Source organism: Myodes glareolus, chromosome 18 (assembly GCF_982192425.1).
Source record: "Myodes glareolus chromosome 18, mMyoGla1.1, whole genome shotgun sequence".
Taxonomy (NCBI): Eukaryota; Metazoa; Chordata; class Mammalia; order Rodentia; family Cricetidae; genus Myodes; species Myodes glareolus.
The window spans coordinates 20,393,927-20,412,537 of NC_142043.1; the positions used below are offsets into that span (position 1 = coordinate 20,393,927).

General features: G+C 43.4%; 1 protein-coding gene across 3 annotated transcripts; it reads right to left on the reverse strand.

Annotated features, from left to right (window-relative positions):
* Positions 1–1,946: 1,946 nt before the first annotated feature.
* Tmem14a (transmembrane protein 14A) lies at positions 1,947–18,419 on the reverse strand. Of its 3 annotated transcripts, XM_087898028.1 has the most exons (6): positions 18,268–18,394; positions 17,926–17,999; positions 11,828–11,913; positions 6,199–6,300; positions 5,503–5,590; positions 1,947–2,517 (listed from the first exon to the last, which is right to left on the reverse strand). In XM_087898028.1, exons 3-6 carry the CDS (start codon positions 11,895–11,897, stop codon positions 2,478–2,480), a joined length of 300 nt encoding a protein of 99 aa, XP_087754154.1. In that variant the 5' UTR covers positions 11,898–11,913; positions 17,926–17,999; positions 18,268–18,394; the 3' UTR covers positions 1,947–2,477. The 3 variants fall into 3 exon arrangements, with proteins under 3 accessions (XP_087754154.1, XP_087754156.1, XP_087754155.1); XM_087898030.1 differs by lacking the exon at positions 17,926–17,999 and having other exon boundaries at positions 18,268–18,419; XM_087898029.1 differs by lacking the exon at positions 18,268–18,394 and having other exon boundaries at positions 17,926–18,142.
* Between the last annotated feature and the right edge of the window lie 192 nt (positions 18,420–18,611).

An 18,611-nucleotide genomic window follows, 5' to 3' on the forward strand; every position in this document is an offset into this window, starting at 1 on the left:
ACACACACACACACACACACGAGCATGTGTGTGGGTCCTGGAGGAGGTCAGGAGAGGGTGTTAGTTCCCCTTGAGCAGGAGTTACAGGTGACTGAGCCACCTGGTGGTGGTGACAGAACTCAGGTCCCCTGGAAGAGTGGGACACTTCCTTAACCACTGAGCCACCTCTCCAGGGAATACAAATTTCACACATTTTTTCTTTTTTGTAAGAACACGCCTCCTTTGTATTTACTTTGCTACATTCTTTTCTCATGGACTGTGGCCTTTTACCTTGCAGGACTTCAAAGTCATAACCAGCCAGATCTTTACAATGAACAGATTTCTCCTACCTGGAAGCCAGAGGAAGCCTCCATTGGATGATGAATCCACTGGAACCATGAAATACATATTCAAATTTGAAAAAGGTATGTTTCTTAAAAACAGGAGCACTATTGTAGTTGGATATTGTCAGACACAGAGGCCCATGTAAGTCAGTAAACTCTTTATACAGTGTTTGTATCAATGACCAGGAAAACATCCTGATGCTCTATCAATAAAGAGATAATAAATAAATGTGTAAGGAAATAAGCTGCTGAAAACTTATCAATACGTCAGAAGGCCAATTCCTGTTTCAGATAAGACATGCTACCAAGAATGAGTCCAGAAAACCCAAGTAGGGTTCTCTGCACTCTGTACAGCGCTAGAACATGTTTGTATGTGGTGAGTGGAAGTCAAAGTGTTTTCACTCTGTGTGTGTGTGTGTGTGTGTGTGTGTGTACATCTGTCCTGGATGTGGCACATGTGTGGAGGTCAGGGAACAACACTTTTTATACCCTGTAGGTTTGGGGGATTGAACTCAGGTTATCAGGTTTAGCTGTGAGCCACCTTGCTGACCCTCACAGATTAAAACACAAACACAAGAATTACAAAATCACATGCATCACCATCATTCACTTTCACTGCCTTTAGGTAAAAGTCCAGGATGCTGCATAGCTTCAACTACCTTCTAAAAATTCCCATTATTTACTATATCTTATACATATCGTAAATATGTCTACAATCAGTCACACAATTGGCCTTCACTTCAGTGTCGATCACAGGGTGAATAGAAGCCATTGTCAGCCTTGGCTGTTGGCAAGGAGGCAGGCACCTGACATTTCCAGCCCAGGTGTGATAGCAATTTCTTTGGCACTGCTGGGTCAGTTGGCATTCTTTTTTTTTTTTTCTTTTTAAAAAGGGAGCCCTTAAAGTATGCCAAAGAAGTTTGTGTGGGTTTCCTATTTGGTTCACTTAGTGGGTTGGCTTTCTCCTTCTCTCAATTCCATATGGCTCAGAGTTTAGCGACCTGCAGTATGTCAGCAGTGTAAGGTCCCCTGCCTACCAGCCTGGCATCTGGAGCTCTCCACCCCTCCCATTTCATGAAAGGCTGCTGTCTGAAGGACTGAACCTGTGACCCTTGATGAACTGGGGGGGGGGGGGTATGCTAAAATCACTGAAACCCTTCAGGGATGAGACACTGAGTCCCCAGGGGAAAAACCGATTTCCCAGAGACCACAGGAGACAGTGGGGAATGAGGGGGGGATCTCCAGGTGGTCTATCTGGTCCTTAAAACTGCTTTGAACATCACAAGCTATAGCTCTTCTTAAAATGGCCTGGTGAGGCCCTGGCAGTAGTGGTGCACACCTTTAATCCCAGCACTTGGGAGACAGAGGCAGGCGGATCTCTACAAGAGGTAGTTCCAGGACAGGCTCCAAAGCTACAGAGAAACCCTGTCTCCAAAATAACAAAACAAAACAAACAAATGGACTGGTGATAGGACATGGATGTGGAAGGGAGGGAGATGGTCCTACAAAGTACGGAGAGCTGGTGCAAACCCTCCCCTGACATCCTTTTTACTAGTAGTGAAACAATGTCAATGTCAACGATGCCTGAGTTTCTAGAAAGGCCATAAAAATGAATAAAAAGGCTTACGATAAAAGGTATTTTATTTGAATACTGAATGCACTCCGTTACACCACTGATGAGTTGAGGACGGAATTCCGTCGATGCAAAAATCCCTCACAACAACACAAATAAAATCGCAAGGGTATCAAGTGACATACACATCATCAACAGTCTGTGGTTCACTCCAGGGAACCCATGACATGACAGGTCGCCGTTCATCTTATTTGAGCCATAAGAGCTTGGAACTATCAAGAGCAGAAAACAGGAAGCCCCCCCCCCCAAATTCCACCCACAAGATGAGACAAAGCAAATGACTACATAACAACCCATTAAAGACCAGGGTGAACAGAAGGAAACAGGTGAAACTTGTGCTTTAAATTAAAAGGGGGAGGCAAGCAAATATTGCCAATTAGCTTTTAAATTTCAGGTGACAATGTACTTCCATTTCAGTGTAAGAAATTTACCACCTCTTTAAACAGATCTTTTAAATGGAAGAAGCTGCTCTGCCAGGTACAGTGGAATGACGGGAGGTTGGGTCTTGGCTCCTCTAGGTGCTACAACAATAGCAGGACCAGTCTCAGGATCATCACGAGGCTGAATAAATACAAAAGGAAGAAAGATGAAGGTCACTCTGATGGACAGGATGGTCATGTACTGCCTGTCGTGTTGTTCCTGTACTGTGGCCTCTGTAGCCTTCCTTGGAGCAGGGGGGGGGGGGGTTTACTTTTCCTATTTTTTAACTTAAAAACATTACCGGAACAGATGAGTAAAATCAAACCCACTGTTGGATAAGGGATTAAGAGAAAAAGGTCAGGAGAAATGAAAACTTCCAAAAGCTACCCAAGAAAGTGACTGGAAAAAAGTCAAGGGTGCTGGAGAGATGGTTCAGCAGTTAAGAGCATTGGCTGTTCTTCCAGAGGACCAGAGTTCACTCTGCACCCATGGCAGGTGATCCTAATAATAAAATATATGAAACTCTAGCCCCAAGGGGTCTGATGACCTTTTCTGGCCTCTGTAATCACCTGTACACACATGACATATACATTCATGTGTTTGCACATGTATATACATCCAGACAAAGAGAAAAAGACAAATCTATTTACAAAAAGAAAATGGAACAAGGAGTAATTCAGTGGGAGCATTTTTTTTTTTTTTTTTTAGATTATCAGGTACATTCAGGGTCCTTTCTTCATCACTAACTCCTACTTTTGATCCTTCCCAGCATCAAACATCATCTTCATGTCAGGGGCACAGTTAGAAAGTTGCCTTTGGCACAAAAAGCCACCACATTAGAGAATTACAGAGCCGTTCTAGAAAATTCAACAGCAACACAAGTGCATGAAACTGCTCAGGACGCTTTACCCAGGGCTAAATACTACTGATACTTTGAAGTACTTCCATCTTGTCTTGGTTTTTGCCACAGACATCTTTAAACACTGAGTCAAACTGTATTTGCTGTGTTTTCATCCTGTTTGTATATTTTATTATGACATTATTAATTTCCAGTGACGTCAAATAGTTTTCAATCATGATATGCAAATGCCTGTCTATATTTCTTAAATAGATAAAATATTTACATTTATTTTCTAGTGATTTTTTGGCTCAACTATTTTCTATTAGAAATACAGTCCAAGTGAACATTAGGCTTTACACGCTTCTTTGAAATAATTTCTGAGAAATGAAAATGTGTGCCAAAGGAAGGCAATGTTTATGGTTTTCAACACTCAAGGACAGGTTCCAGGAGGACTTAGACACATTTTTTTCTATATTTTAATTGATAATCTGTTTAATTTCATGGACAGAACCACAGGATCAGGCTGGGGATGTAGCTCGGTGGCAGAGCGCTTGCAGCACGTGCCAGGCCGTGGTTTGGTCCTCGGCATTGAAAGAGCTGCAGTTCCTAACTAATAACCAGCTGTGGATGAGAAGTCTTCCCCACAGGTGCATGTAGAACACTTGGTCTCCAGTTGGTGGCGCTGTTTGGGAAGGTTATGGCACCTCTAGGAAGAGAAGTCTGGCTGAATGCAGTGTGTTACCAAGGTGTGGGCTTTGCGATTTTTTAGCCTGGCCCTCTTCCTTTTCTCTGTGTACACAGAACATGGTCACTTCCCTTCCAGATTCCCAGGCCATTTCACCTACTGCTGCTGTGCCTGGCCTGACATGATAGACAGCATTCCCTCTGGAACACGCTAACATGATGGAGAGCATCCCCTCTGGAACATGCTAACATGATGGACAGCATCCTTTCAAGAACATGCTAACATGATGGACAGCATCCCCTCTGGAACATGCTAACATGATGGACAGCATCCCCTCTGGAACATGCTAACATGATGGACAGCATCCCCTCAGGAACATGCTAACATGATGGACAGCGTCCCCTCAGGAACATGCTAACATGATGGACAGCATCCCCTCAGGAACATGCTAACATGATAGAGAGCATCCCCTCTGGAACATGCTAACATGATGGAGGGCATCCCCTCTGGAACATGCTAACATGATGGACAGCATCCCTTCTGGAACATGCTAACATGATGGACAGCATTCACTCTGGAACATGCTGACACTATGGACAGCATCCCTTCCAGAACACTCCCCTGGCATAAGCCCTCTTCTCCTCTAGGTTGTTATTTGTCAGGATATCTATCACAGGAACAAAAAACATTTAATATACTAATACACCCAACCAAAAACATAAACAAATAAATGAAATGAAATGCATATCCTGACTCAAAATAGGAGAAATTTAAGGTTACTAGCTAAAAAAAAAAAAAAATCTCCTTTTGGAATTCAATGACTCAGACTGTTACTAAATCATTTTACAAGTGAAGAAATCTTGAGGAAAATTGAGGGGGAACTTAATTTTTAAGTCTGATAAAGATAAACGTGTACATCTGATTGGATACTACAAAGCACATCGGAGGGGAATGTTGTCACACCAAAGAATGACTGAATCCATGGTGGCTTATGTCTGTTATAGTTAAAATATTGCAATAATTATCTGACCTTTCAGATGAAAATTAATTCTTTTAAAAATACTTTAAAAGATTTAATACAGTGTGTGTGTGTGTGTGTGTGTGTGTGTGTGTGTGTGTGTGTGTGTGTCTGCAAAGTCCAGAAGACATTGCCTGATCCCCTGGACCTAAAGTTTCAGGTGGCTGTAAGACACCCAGTGTGGGTTCTGGGAACCAAATCCAGTTCCTCTGGGAAAGCAGCTTGTAACTGCTAAGTCACTTCCCCAGCATGAAAATCAATTTCTTTTCAAAAATATTAACTTATTTTTATTTTATGTGTAATAATGCTTTGCCCGCACGCATATATTTGTATGTAACTGGTGCACACGGAGGCCAGAAGGGAGGGTTGGATCCCTTAGAACCAGAGTTACAGGTGGCCACCAGCCAAACCTGGTCCTCTGCAAGAGCTGGAAGTGAGCCATCTCTCCATCCCCAATGAAAATGAATTCTTCACACAATTCACACTTTAGCAAGACTGGGCACATTTGGGGAGGTACTGCTGTAGCCTGTCACCACTCTGAACACTGTACAGGAAAGCACAGATCAGAAGCAAGGTTCTCACCTTAAGCCTGCAACCAGCCCAGCAGGCATTATTTTCTTGGATCTCTTGAATCTCACACCCATTATGGTGGCCAGGAAGAAAGCTGTAACTGAAACCCAAATACCGTGAATTAGAATTTTAAACATTATCAGTGTTTGCTAGTGAAAAAACTTAAACCAGGTACCCCGGGGGTTAAACAACAGGCATTCTCCTGTTGTGCACAGGGGAAAAATATTCTAGGACAGCAAGTAAAAGTACTGTTCTTTAGAGAATCGTAAGGCATAGCTGTACATACAGCTATCGGTGCACTAAACAGAATTCTGATTTAATTTCTTGCAACACATGTTATAGAATGAGGTGAAGTCGGGCAGTGGTGGTGTATGCCTTTAATCCCTGGACTCGGGAGGCAGAGGCAAGCAGAACTCTGTGAGTTCAAGGCCAGCCTGGTCTACAAGAGCTCGCTACAAGGCAGCTAGGAATATTACAAAGAGAAACCCTGTCTAGGGGGCAGGGGAAGCAAAGAAATGAAGTGGAAGGCTAGGCCATCAGTATTATAAGTTTGATCAGTTCTGTCCAGAAAGCAACAAGAATTATGTTCAGTCTTGACACAGACTCATGGACACTTTGACGGTTCATTTTCTAGTACGCCTGGTACAAAGTGTGAAGGTAACATCTTCCAGGTTGAACCTCTGGAACTGCAGAAAACATATCACTTACACAATGACACTTTGACATCCCGTTTGTCATTTGAGACACGGTAGGCTCCATAGCCTGCCAAAACCCCAACAGAAAGACCAGCAATCAAAGATGGAACTCCGCCTGTGGGAGGAGAGAGACAGAGAGGAGGATACATGAGCTGAATACATAGCTATCCAGTTAGTAGGAAGCACTGCTCTTGCATGGCCTCCTCGGGCTCTTGCACTTCTGCATACATATCCACACATACACACAGTTAAAAATAACAAAAATAAGTATTTTTAAAATGAAGAAGAGGAAAAGAGAACTACAGCCAGGTGTTGTGGCACACGCCTTTTAGCTCTATGATTTTGAGGTTAGCCTGGTCTATACAGAGTTTCAGGGCTATATACAGAGATCTGGCCTAAAAAGAGAGAAAAAAGAAAGAAAAGAAAAAAGAGGCAAATATTGAAGAGAGAGAAAACCTTAAAAATGAAAGGAATTCATGTGGGTCTCTGCCTCTGCCTCCATTAGTTGCTGGATGAAGGCTCTATGATGAAATTTAAGATATTCATCAGTCTGACTACAGGGCAAATCAAGATTGGACCCCCTTTCCTCTATAGCTTTGGGTTTTACCTGGAGTCAGCCTTGTGGATTCCTGGGAATTTCTCTAGAGTCAGATTTCTGCTAATCCTATAATAGCTCTCTCAATCAAGATAGCTCTTTCCTTGCTCTCATCTCTGTCCTTCCTCCATCTTGACTATCCCATTCCCTCAAGTTCTCCTCACTCCTGCCCTTCTCCCCTTCACTTCCCCTTCCACCATCCCTTCTCCTTTTTACCCCCATAATGCCAACTTTATCAGGCGATCTTGTCTGTTTCCAATTTCCAGGTGGGTCTATATATGTTTTTATTTGGATTCACCTTATTACTTTGCTTCTCTAGGATTATGAACTACAGGCTCAATGTCCTTTGTTTATAGCTAGCATCCACTTATGAGTGAGCACATACCACATTCATCTTTTTGGGTCTGGGTTATCTCACTCAGAATAGTGTTTTCTAATTCCATCCATTTGCATGCAAAATTCAAGATGTCATTGGGTGTTTTTTTTTTGTTTTTGTTTTTTTACCAGTGAGTATTACTCTAATGTGTAAATATACCACATTTTCTTTATCCATTCTTCAGTTGCGTGGCATCTAGTTTGTCTCCAGGTTCTGGGTATTACAAATAATGTTGCTATGAACATAGTTAAACAAATGCTTTTGTAGTATGGTTGAGCATATTTTGAGTATATGCCCAAGAGTGGCATTGCTGGATCCTGAGATAGGTTGATTCCCAATTCTCTGAAAAACTGAAATATTGATTTCCAAAGTGGTTGGACAAGTTGCATTTCCATCAGCAATGGATGAGTGTTCCCCTCACTCCATATCCTCTCCAGCATAAGATATCATTGGTGTTTTTAATCTTAGCTTTTCTGGCAGGTGTAAGATGGTATCTCAAAGATGTTTTGATTTGCATTTTCCTGATGGCTAAGGATGTTGAACATTTCCTTAAGTATCTTTTAGCCATTTGAGATTCTTCTGTTGAAAATTCCCTGTTTAGTTCTGTACCCCATTTTTAATTGGGTTATTTAGAATTTTAATGTCTAATTTCTTGAGTACTTTATATATTTTGGAGAACAGTCCTTTGTTTGATGTGGGGTTTGTGGAGATCTTTTCCCGTTCAGTAGGCTGCCTTTTGTCTGATTGACGGTGTCCTTTGCTTTACAGAAGATTCTCAGTTTCAGGAGGTCCCATTTATTTATTGCTGCTCTCAGTGTCTGTGCTTCTGGGGTTATATTTAGGAAGTGGTCTCCTAAATAGTGGACCATGGCAACTCTTATAAAGAAAATCATTTCATTGGCATGGCTCATTTACAGTTCAGAGTTTTCATCCGTTATTATCATGGTGGGAAATGGCAGTGAGACATGATGCTGGAGAAATAGCTGAGAGTTCTACATCTTGCAGTCAACAGGAAGTTGCCTGAGACACTGGGTGGTATCTTGAGCATATATGAGATCTCAAGACCCGCCTACACAGGGATACACTTCTTCCAACAAGGCTACATATACTCCAACAAAGTCATACCTCTTGATAGTGCCACTCCCTAATGGGGGTATTTTCTTTTAAACCACCACAGAGACAAAGGCAAATGAAGTATGAATCTCTTCACAGATAGTTTCCTGCAAAACACTAAATGCAAGGTGGGAGAACATGAACACTACACTGCACAGGTAGGCAATATGGGTAAGAGTAAGAAAGACTTCCTCAGTTGCTCATCTTCTTCCATCATGTCCCCAGTCGCCTGGGTAGCATCTTTTTACTAAGGGGTTAAAGGACAGGAAATGGGTTTTATAAATATTTTATCTTATGAGGGTGAGGAGAGAAGTGCAGTGCAGGTCAAGAAATGGCTCTGTCTTGAATAATCATCTTCTAGTCTCAAGATAGCAGCGTTCAAAAACAAAAGGAGAGTAGAAGACACAGCCACCTTGTGTCTAGTCAAGCCACCCACCATGATGCACCATGATAAATACTAAGTACTTCCCATGCTCTAGACAGAGAGCTGCACATTGGAGACACTGAATAATTTGTGTGTAATTCTTGCTTTAGAGAATTCAACTAATTTAAACTCTTTTAGATTAGAAGTCCCAGGTGGAAGTCGAAGTATCTCTATATGTTAAATACCCATAGAGAATTAAGCTATGTTGCTGGGTCACAAACTGTAGCCATCCATGCATGCCTGTAGACAGACAGACATAGTGTAACAGAGTCCAAGACCTTAGTAGGCTTCTAGATTTTAGCACAACTGACTCAATGATGAAAGTACCATTCATGTACATGTAAAACTCAGCATGTAGAGAGTCCCGTCTGCCAAAATGAAAACAGACCTAACCCATGAAAATCCCTAGTTCTAGCAAAGTCTCTAAAGGTAACTAACTTAGCTTTTTGGGCTTCAGTAGTTCTGATTCTGCCTAACTGTTCTTGTTAACTAAAGTATGTCAACTCAGATCAGTTTCTGTAGTTAAAAGCTCACCCTGAAAAGGGTTTGGGGCTACACTGTTGTAGAAGGTCGCTTGTTTGTCCCTCCTTTCCTAGAATCCCGAAATAACCACACAGAAATTGTATTAATTAACTCACTGCTTGGCCTATTAGCCCTAGCTTCTTACTGACTAGCTCTTATATCTTAATTTATTACATTTCTATCAATAGGTGTTTCGCCACTTGGCTGTGGTTTATTAGCAAGGTGCTGTCCAGCATCTGCCTCTGGAAGGACTACATGGCTTCTCCTGACTCTGCCTTTTCTCTCCCAAAATTCAGTTTAGTTTTCCTCCACCTAACTCTACTCTACCCTATCACAGGCCAAGGCAATTTCTTTATTCATTAACCAATAAAAGCAACACATATACAGAATAACTTTCCATACCATTTTCCCTTTTAAATAAAAAAAGATTTTAATTTTAACATAGTAAAATTATATATAACAAAACAGCTATCAAGAAAAATTAGTTATAATATTTATACCTACTTTATCTTTTATCATAACTAAGGGAAATTGTAATTATAACTATTTTTCAAGTCTATCAAAGGTCACAGAAGGGCATATTACCTAAGTAAACAAAAAGTGCATTGTAAAAAACTTCCAAAACTCTAGAATTGACAGAGACATCTTGCTGCCTGAACAGTCACCCAAAGTTCTTTTGTACTGTTGTGACATCCATCTTCAGCCTATAGGACATAGTATCCAGCAGACTTTTCCACGAAGCAGGAAATTTTAAAGACTGTTTTGCCTCTATTGGTTATTTGTCAGTCACTACAGAATGTCTAGTAGACGTTTTCATGAAGCAGGAATCCTGAAGGATCATCACACCGTTAGGTACGTTCAGCAGTTATTTTTCTGTGGGTCCTGCATGTCCAGTTCATACAGTATAACATTAAGGGATCCAGGGAAGAGCAATTTCTGGCCCAAATGGCTAGAAAACTCCATGAGGAGCCTCTTCAATGCCCATTATTCTCTTGAAATAATTGATGTTGCCAGGAGCAGATGTGTCTCATTGTCATAAAAAGTCCTAAGATTTAACACCATATCCTGAAGATCTTCGAAAGATTTGAAGAACTGCTATCCATCTGAAATATATCTCTGTACATCTAGAAAACGTAACTAACATGACTACAAGCTTGACTATTATAGATGACTCTCTATTGACCTATATTTCTTAATTATACATTACATTCTTAAATGAGCTGCACAAACACAATACCTTAATCAAGAATAGAAATATACATATAACAAAATTGATCTAAATTTTGTATCAATAGAGAAAGATCCATACCAATGCAAATCTCTATAGCATATCCCCTTTAAATATAATCAAACATTTATAAACAATCATTTGGGGAATTTGGGCTTAGCTCTCTTCAAACAATGTCCTGCTTTTGTTGAACCAAGTAATTTTTGGGGAGTGTACATGGCAACCTTTCAGAGGGTCTTAGTCCACCAAACCACAATAGTCTGGAAGGATTACATAGATTCTCATCCTCTGTGGAAACAAAAGAAAAACCTCTTTCCAAAGCAACAAATCCTTAGACCCAAGTTTTGGAATCAAGATATCTTTAAAATATACAGGTTGGTTTAGCTTAGCAGTCCATTTAATGAAATGTCTCTCTGTATTGAGCTCATTCACAGTCAAAACAATTCAAAGAAAACACAATAATATATATAGTCCAGACTCTCTGTGTATATTCCATCTTTATGTGCCTCAGTTTTTACTCCTTATAATCTTTGACTGTCTGTACCATATCTCTTTAAAGACTTTGTTTTATTTTTTAAAACCATTTACTTCCTTTTATAACTCTCTATACCCTTCTGCATTCTTTCTCCCAGCATTCAGTTTAGTTTTCTCTACATAGCTCTACTCTACCCTATCACAGTCCAAGCCAGTCTCTTTATTAACCAACAACACATATACAGAATGACTACCCACACCACTATACTGGAATCTTGAACACCCAGTGTAGTTGGGGAACAGTTAATAAAGACTTACTATAGGTTTAAATAAAACCATGTTCAAGCAGCCTGGTTAATACCCTACAACAATAGAGAGACAGATACACACACAGACACATAAACACACACACACACACACAGAGAGAGAGAGAGAGAGAGAGAGAGAGAGAGAGAGAGAAAGAGAGAGCACCCTTTAACAAGGAAGGCAGAAATATTTAGAAATTCTTTTCAGTTCAGCAATAGAAGACATTTACATAAATCTTTAACAAAACTTATCTCAACAATTATTCCATGGTGGTTTATAAAATTTCAGTCTTTGAAGAGTTACATTTCTGTCCCCACTACAGACATAACTCCCCACTATAACCACCGACACCCCACTATAATTACCTGCTCCCCATTACAGCCATCAATGCTGAACTTCAGTCATCAACTCCCCAGTATAGCCACCGGCTCCTTTGTTGAATTTGTGTAGGACGTGGTGGTGCCCACCTATAGTCCCAGAACTTGGCAGATCAGTGGGTTTGAAGCCAGCCTGTGCTACATGGAACACTGTATCCAAAGTGAGGCAGGGAGGGAGGAAGAGAGGGAGAAACGGAGGGACGGAAAACAGGAAAGTTTTGGCTTACCTCTTCGCTTATATCCCAAAATACTTCCAATTGTCACAAGGGCTGCATAACCAAAACCAACCAGGTCCATTGGTGAGGATTCAAGTCTAAGGAAAGGGTGAGAGGCATATGATATAGCGTTCTGGAGAAGAAATGTGTGTACACATGATAGGTATCCCACGAAGCTGCGGGATTTCTCTGGCCCACCACACAAAGGAAGCTCTATCTTCTCTCTTGTACCACCCAGCTCCTCTCCCCCATCTCATCACTCCAAACACGCATGTGCAGTGGGGATCCGTCAGCTAATTCTGTGATGCCCTCTTCAAGATCTGCCATACCCTCTGCTGTTTCATTTCTAAATGAGACTTCCGCTCTGGTCAGAGGTCTAGACAGCACCAGCAATCCTCGACTCCAGGCCTGCAAGGCCTTTTCCCCTCGCCCTATGAGACACAGCCAGCCCCTGTGCCCACTGGCCTCGGCACCTTCTCCCCGCCCCCTCGCCCTATGAGACACAGTCAGCCCTGCGCCCACCGTCCTCCGCACCTTCTCCCCACCCCCTCGCCCTATGAGACACAGCCAGCCCTGCGCCCATCGTCCTCCGCACCTTCTCCCCAGCCTCTGCTCTCAATTATTTCTTCACCGACTCTTTGGACTTCGTCTGGAGAGGGCTCTGCAGTGGTGGCTTCTGCCTCCTCTAAATGAGGATTCACTCTGACCATGTGCTTTGTTACCAATATCCCAGTGGACAAGACATCCACTTGTAACCAATAGTAAATCGCTGAGCATTATAATTGCCCTTCACTGAAATTAATTGATTGTCCTGTGAATCCTGGGACAGGTACAGCACCCTCAGTGATGGAGAGAAGTTCCACTGAAATCCTGTCCTCAATCTCCCAGGATGCAACAGAAGTGAGATAGTCTCAGGGGAAAAGAAATCAGGCTGTAGCTCTGTTGTTCCCAACCTGTGGGTTGTAATCCTTTTGGGGTCAGATGACCCTTTGACAGGGTCACCTAAGATCATCTCCATATCAGATATTACATTACGATTCACAATAGTAGAAAATTACACTTACAGAACAGCATTTAATATAATAGGAGGATTGGGGTCACCACAAAGTGAGGAACTGTACTAAAAATTACAGCATTGGGAAGGTCGAGAACCACTGCTCTTGGTGGCTGTGGATCCACAGGTCAGGCCCCTTCATCTCCCCATGTCCCCAAAGTGAGGGATGTAGATGTGGTTCTTCAACTGCTTAAAGTCTACACTGACTACTGACTTTTTAATAATATTTTTATTATTTCTTTGAGAATTCCATATAATGTATTTTTAACCTTCTCTTACCTCCCCCAAATCTTCCCAGATCAAACACACTTTGTGCTCTCTCTTTCTTTCTCATAAAGTCAAATTTGCGTTTCTAAAATGCTCTTGGGTGTGAGGCCTAGACAGTGGTAGACCTATCAAGGGTCATACACTTAGGAAACTGACCTTCCCTCTAACACAACAACCAGATGCTAAGAGCTCCTCAAGTGAGGGTGGGACTTGTGTCCATCTCCCCTTCTCCATCCTGGGATTTGTCGGGCTGGAGCTTGCACGGGCCTGGTGCACACTGTGAGAATCGATGTGAGTTCACACGTGCCCGGCTGTGTCTAGAGAACACTGTCAGCATCTACAACCTCTTGCTCTTGCAGTCTCTCCACCCCTTATTCCTGGATGACTCCTGAGCCTGCAGGGAGGGGTACGAGAGGCAACCCATTCAGTGCTTAGCACAGGTCAAATATCTTCGGAATGGTGACCAACTGGAAGTCTCTGACTACTGCAGGGAGTTTCTCTGATGAGGACTGAAAACCACACTAATGTATGGGTTCAGCAATAGGCTATGAGGAGTCATTGCCATACAGTTTCCATTCATCAGGGTAACAGCAGGAGGCTCTCCCTAGGACCTAGGACTTACCTAGCCACGGAATCTTTACATTTTTATATTTTTAAAATTTTTCTATCTACTTGTTCATAGGAAAAATACTGATGTTAGTAAATATGAACATGGTAATGTTGTTTGAGGTTTCCTGTGCATTTGTCTGTGTGTGCATACGTAAGAGCATGTGTGTTCTAATGGGGAAGCTAATCCAGGTCTTCACATACTGCTCTACTTCGGAGTTGTATCCCTGGCTCACCTGTGTGTTCCTGTAGATGAACCAGTTCTATGAGACTGACTCAGAATAGGATAGGTGCGAAACTCTCCTCGGAGTCACTCAAAGTATACTATAAACCAAATGTGGTGGCTCACGCCTGTAATCTCAGCATGTAGGAAGCTGGGACAGGAGAATTTCCAGGAGTTCAAGACCAACCTCACTACACAGTGGTTTCCTGGCCAGTCAGGCTACAGCATGAGGTTTTGTTTTAAAAAACCATACACGCACGCAAACACACACACACACACACACACACACACACACACACACAGAGTCACAGAAAAGGCAGCACGGAGAGAACTCTCACACTGACATGAAGAACTAATCCAGCAGATGTCATCTGTACCCAAGAAGTAGCATCAAGATGCAAAATATACAGGAAGGACCTGCATTAAAAAAACATTTGATGCCTGAAAAAGAGATAACATATAATAGCAGGGGCTGGAGACAGCTCAGTGGTTAAAAGCACAGCCTACTCTTCCATAATGCTGGGTTCAATTCCCAGCACCTACAGGGAAGCTCATAACTACCTGTAACTCTAGTTCTAGGGGCTCAGGAACACTCCTCTAGTCTCCATGGGCACCAGGAATTTCCTTGGTGTCCAGACAGGCATATAAACAAAATACCCAAAAACATTAAAAAGAAAAAAAAAAAAAACCCAGAAAACTAGAGAAGAATTGTGATGTGGGAAAAAAATAAAAACAAGGAATGGATAAGCACAGTGATGAAGTACACACACACACACACACACACACACACACACACATTGTGTGTGGAAGGCCCTGGCTGGGGTATAGTGGCATATGCCTTAAATCCCAGTCAGGATCTATGTGAATTTGAAGCCAGCCTGAACTCCACCATGAGTTCTAGGCCATCCAGCGCTGCATGAACCCTTCTGTGGGAGCACGGAGTACATAACTAATTCAACTTTTTAAAACTAAACAAATAAACAAATGGAAACCTTAAAAAGAAACAGTTAGAGAGGTGATGGGAAATACAGTTCTGAGCTACTAGCATTTGATTCCACACCATCCCAGTCAATCACTGTGCGGACTTGGGAGGGAAGTGCTACCATGTATTTCCCAAGTGAGGAAACAGGCACAGAAAAGGCAAGGAATGTCCAAACCACACAGAGCCAAGATTTTGGGACCAGGGATGTCTCGTTGTTAGAAACTATGCCCTAGCATCCCTGAGAACTGAGTCATTGGGCTGAACAAGGTGAACAGGCAGAGGAAGGGATGCGCTTCAGAGTTCTCCATTGTGAATTCTTCTCCTGAATGGCCCCACACCTGTGAGCACAGTGCATCATCCACCTGGTGACTCACACTCTTCTGCCCCATGCACAGTGCACAGTGAGTCCTCCCTAGCACTATGTAGGGATGAGCCACGCTGGACCACATACCTGGGCATCAAGCTGATCCCGTGGCTCACAGGCTGTGTAAAATCAGGTGCATCCTCATTGCTCTGTAATACCATCTCTCCATTTTCACAGAAGGAAACTAGAAACGTCTAGCTCCCATGGCTACTTAAAAATGAATCCAAGCTCCAGAATAGTCCACGGCACACACTGAGCATTCACTACACATCAGCTGTTCTAAGCACAGAAAGACAAATCCTGTGTGATCTTACTTACACGTGGAAGCTAAGACATGACCAGGGCCTGGGAATGGGGTCGGGGGAGAGAGGTTGGCAGTACAGAGTGTAGCTGTCAAGGAGAAACAGCTTGGAATATCCTTCAGCAAAGTGAAATAGCTGTGGTTGGCCACAGATTCCTCAGTAGCTAGTATGCGTGATTATTTTGGATGGTCCCAGCATAAAAGAATAATAAATATCTGGGGTAATAGCTATGCCAAGTGCTCTAAACTGATGATAAAACATTAAATATATGATATTGAAATGCCATAATCTATCCCATAAATGTGTACAACTACTATGTGCCAATTAAAAATAAAAGTATATTTTGAAACCATTATTAGCTTGCAGTAATAGTATTCTTTCATTTTTACTCCTATGTTTAAGGTCATTACTGTTTCAGCACACAAGAGACCAACGGACAGAGTAAATCTGTCATGTGGACATTCGATAAAGCATATTTAAACTCCTTCCTTATCAACAAGTATTTATCGAGCATTATCTCTGTAGGAAGTAGGAAGCAGTTTCGGAAAGGTTGGGGACACAAGCTTGTGAACAGTACAACAGAGCAGGGAGAAGCAGAGGGTGAGGAGCCCCGAGATGTCAGGCATCTGGCGGGCACTGGAGCCCAAGGAAGGATGTCCAGGAGAGGCAAGGTCCCAGCTGGGATCTTGCGGGGAAAGCAGGAATATGCACAGTGAGCAAGTGCTCCAGGCGGAAGAATGAACGTGTGCAAAGGCTTCCAGGGTTTGGGACGGAAGGCTGGCCTGCAAATTCAGAGGGTGGAGGAGGGCTGAGGATCGCCTGGCAGAGAACCTTAGCTCTGTTTCCAGCACCCAGTGTGGGTAGTTCATAACTGCCAGGAACCCTAGGTCCAGGGGATCTGATGGCCTCCTTTGAACTCCGAGGGCAAGTACACTCATGTGCACAAACTCACCCAGAGACTCACATAATTAATAAATAATAAAGCAAATCTTAAAAATGGAAACAAATGGACTGTGAGGACAGAAATCTCACTCTGCACTCAGCAGCCCCGCAAAGGGTAGCTGTGGCTCCTGTCCTAAGGTCAGCGAAGGGTTAAATAAGCAAGCCTTGCAATCTGACTGCAAGTCTACCCAGTGTTTCCTAGCTGTGGTAGTGGAACATAAGACAGGCAGGGGCATAAGTTGGGAGCTGATGCAGTACACTAATCAGGTGATGAGAGTGATCCGCCCTGCAGAAACTGCAGAAACGACAATGCCGGTGGAGAAACGTGGACGAACTTGAGAGATTCAGCAGTTAGAACTGGCGAACTGGAGGTGGGGCCAGAAAGGCTGGGAAGCTGCAAGGATGGCTGTCTGGCCTGGACCTCTCAGAGATGTGGGGGTGGGAAGCCTTGATGCTTTTCCCTGAGTCAGAGCCCTGGGGCAGTAGCAAATGTGTGTGAGGTGTGGGTATTTGGAATATAGACTGAGGTGTCCAACAGCCAGGAAGATACTCTTATTTAGAAATACGGACCTGAAAAGACAGCTCCTTCATCACTGGATAATAGTAGGGACTTAGTTTTTCTTCAGGTGTGAAAAGTAGACTCATCTTCTTCCTGAGCACCCCAAATCTGCTCCTGTGATCCTCTCTTAGACATCAATCCTTTAATTTGGTATAAAATATGGTGTGGTGCTTGTCTGATTCTCTTTTCTAGGTCAGTCAAGTTCTCTGAGCGCAAAACCACACTCGCGTCCATTGCTGACCTGCACACAGACAGCACCAAGCTCAAAGCCCCGAATGAATGAGTGACTGGATGGCTCGAACACACAATGTCCTGAAACTATCACATGCAGTGCCTCCCCCCCCCCACACACACTGTCGGGAATCCAACAGTTCCTTCATCTCCACCGAGAACTCGTCATTGCCCTAAAGAAGGCTAAAGGAAATTCATTTCCAACCAATGAGTACTGAGAAAATGCACACATGTCAATCACATTTCTTGATTCTTCCCCATGGCAGAGGCCACTTGTCCCCACCACAACCAAGCGTTAAGGGAGAGGCTGTAGGAACAAGAAAGGAATGGGGTGTGACTGGAAGAGGAAGGCGTGCTCACTGCACGTCCCTGAAACAGACGGGAGACTAGGTACTGATACAAGGCCAAAGAGCCTCCTGGACGCAACGCACCGAAATGATTTACTGCTCGGCAAACAAAGCCGAAGGACAAATTCCTGCCTTGCCCAGTACCAAGTTCTCCAAGGTCTGGCCACTAAGAGATCTGTAGATAAATATACACAACGCGTTTTCCCATTAAAAAAAACAAAACAACTGCCTACCTTGAGCTATGCAGGCATGAAAGTCATTTTTGAAGGACTTCTGGCTGAACCGTACCGACCACCATACCTCACCCCTGGGGTGGTAGAAGGTAAAATAAGTGCTATACTTAGGGCCCCAGGAAGGCAGAAATCAGGAAATTGTCAGCATGAGGACAGGGGAGATCTCTGGAAGGGCAGCCTCCATCTCTCTTTCCACAGGTCCTCTGAATTTTTTCTCAGTTAGGAGATTGAGAGATTGAAGGAGAGGGCGCATGCTCAGCAAAGACCCGTTTATCCCCCCCACCCCCACCCCCCACCCCGTTGCAAAGAAACCTCCATCTCTCAGAAGGATGCATGGCTCACCTGCAGCCCTGAGCCGCTGCTGCAGCGGGAGAAGGAAAAGGGCGGGGATGCGCAAGCGCAGTACTTCATCCCGGAAGCAGTTTCCGAGCCTGCGCATTCCCTCACCGAGTACTGTTTTAGTGGGAAGAGAAGCGTCCTCCTCGGAGCTGCTTTGTGCCACCTGATCCCACACCCTCCTGCTTTCCTGTGCCCAGAAGCGGAGAGCTGCTGTAGGGCTGCGGGAACCGAGACCCTGGGAACTTGCTTGTCACCCGAGCTTCCTGGGTCCCAGAGCGCAGGGCTGGAGTCTGCTGCCCCCTCCCGGCCGGGCCGATGCGTGCAGCGAGACTCCTGGGTTTGACTGG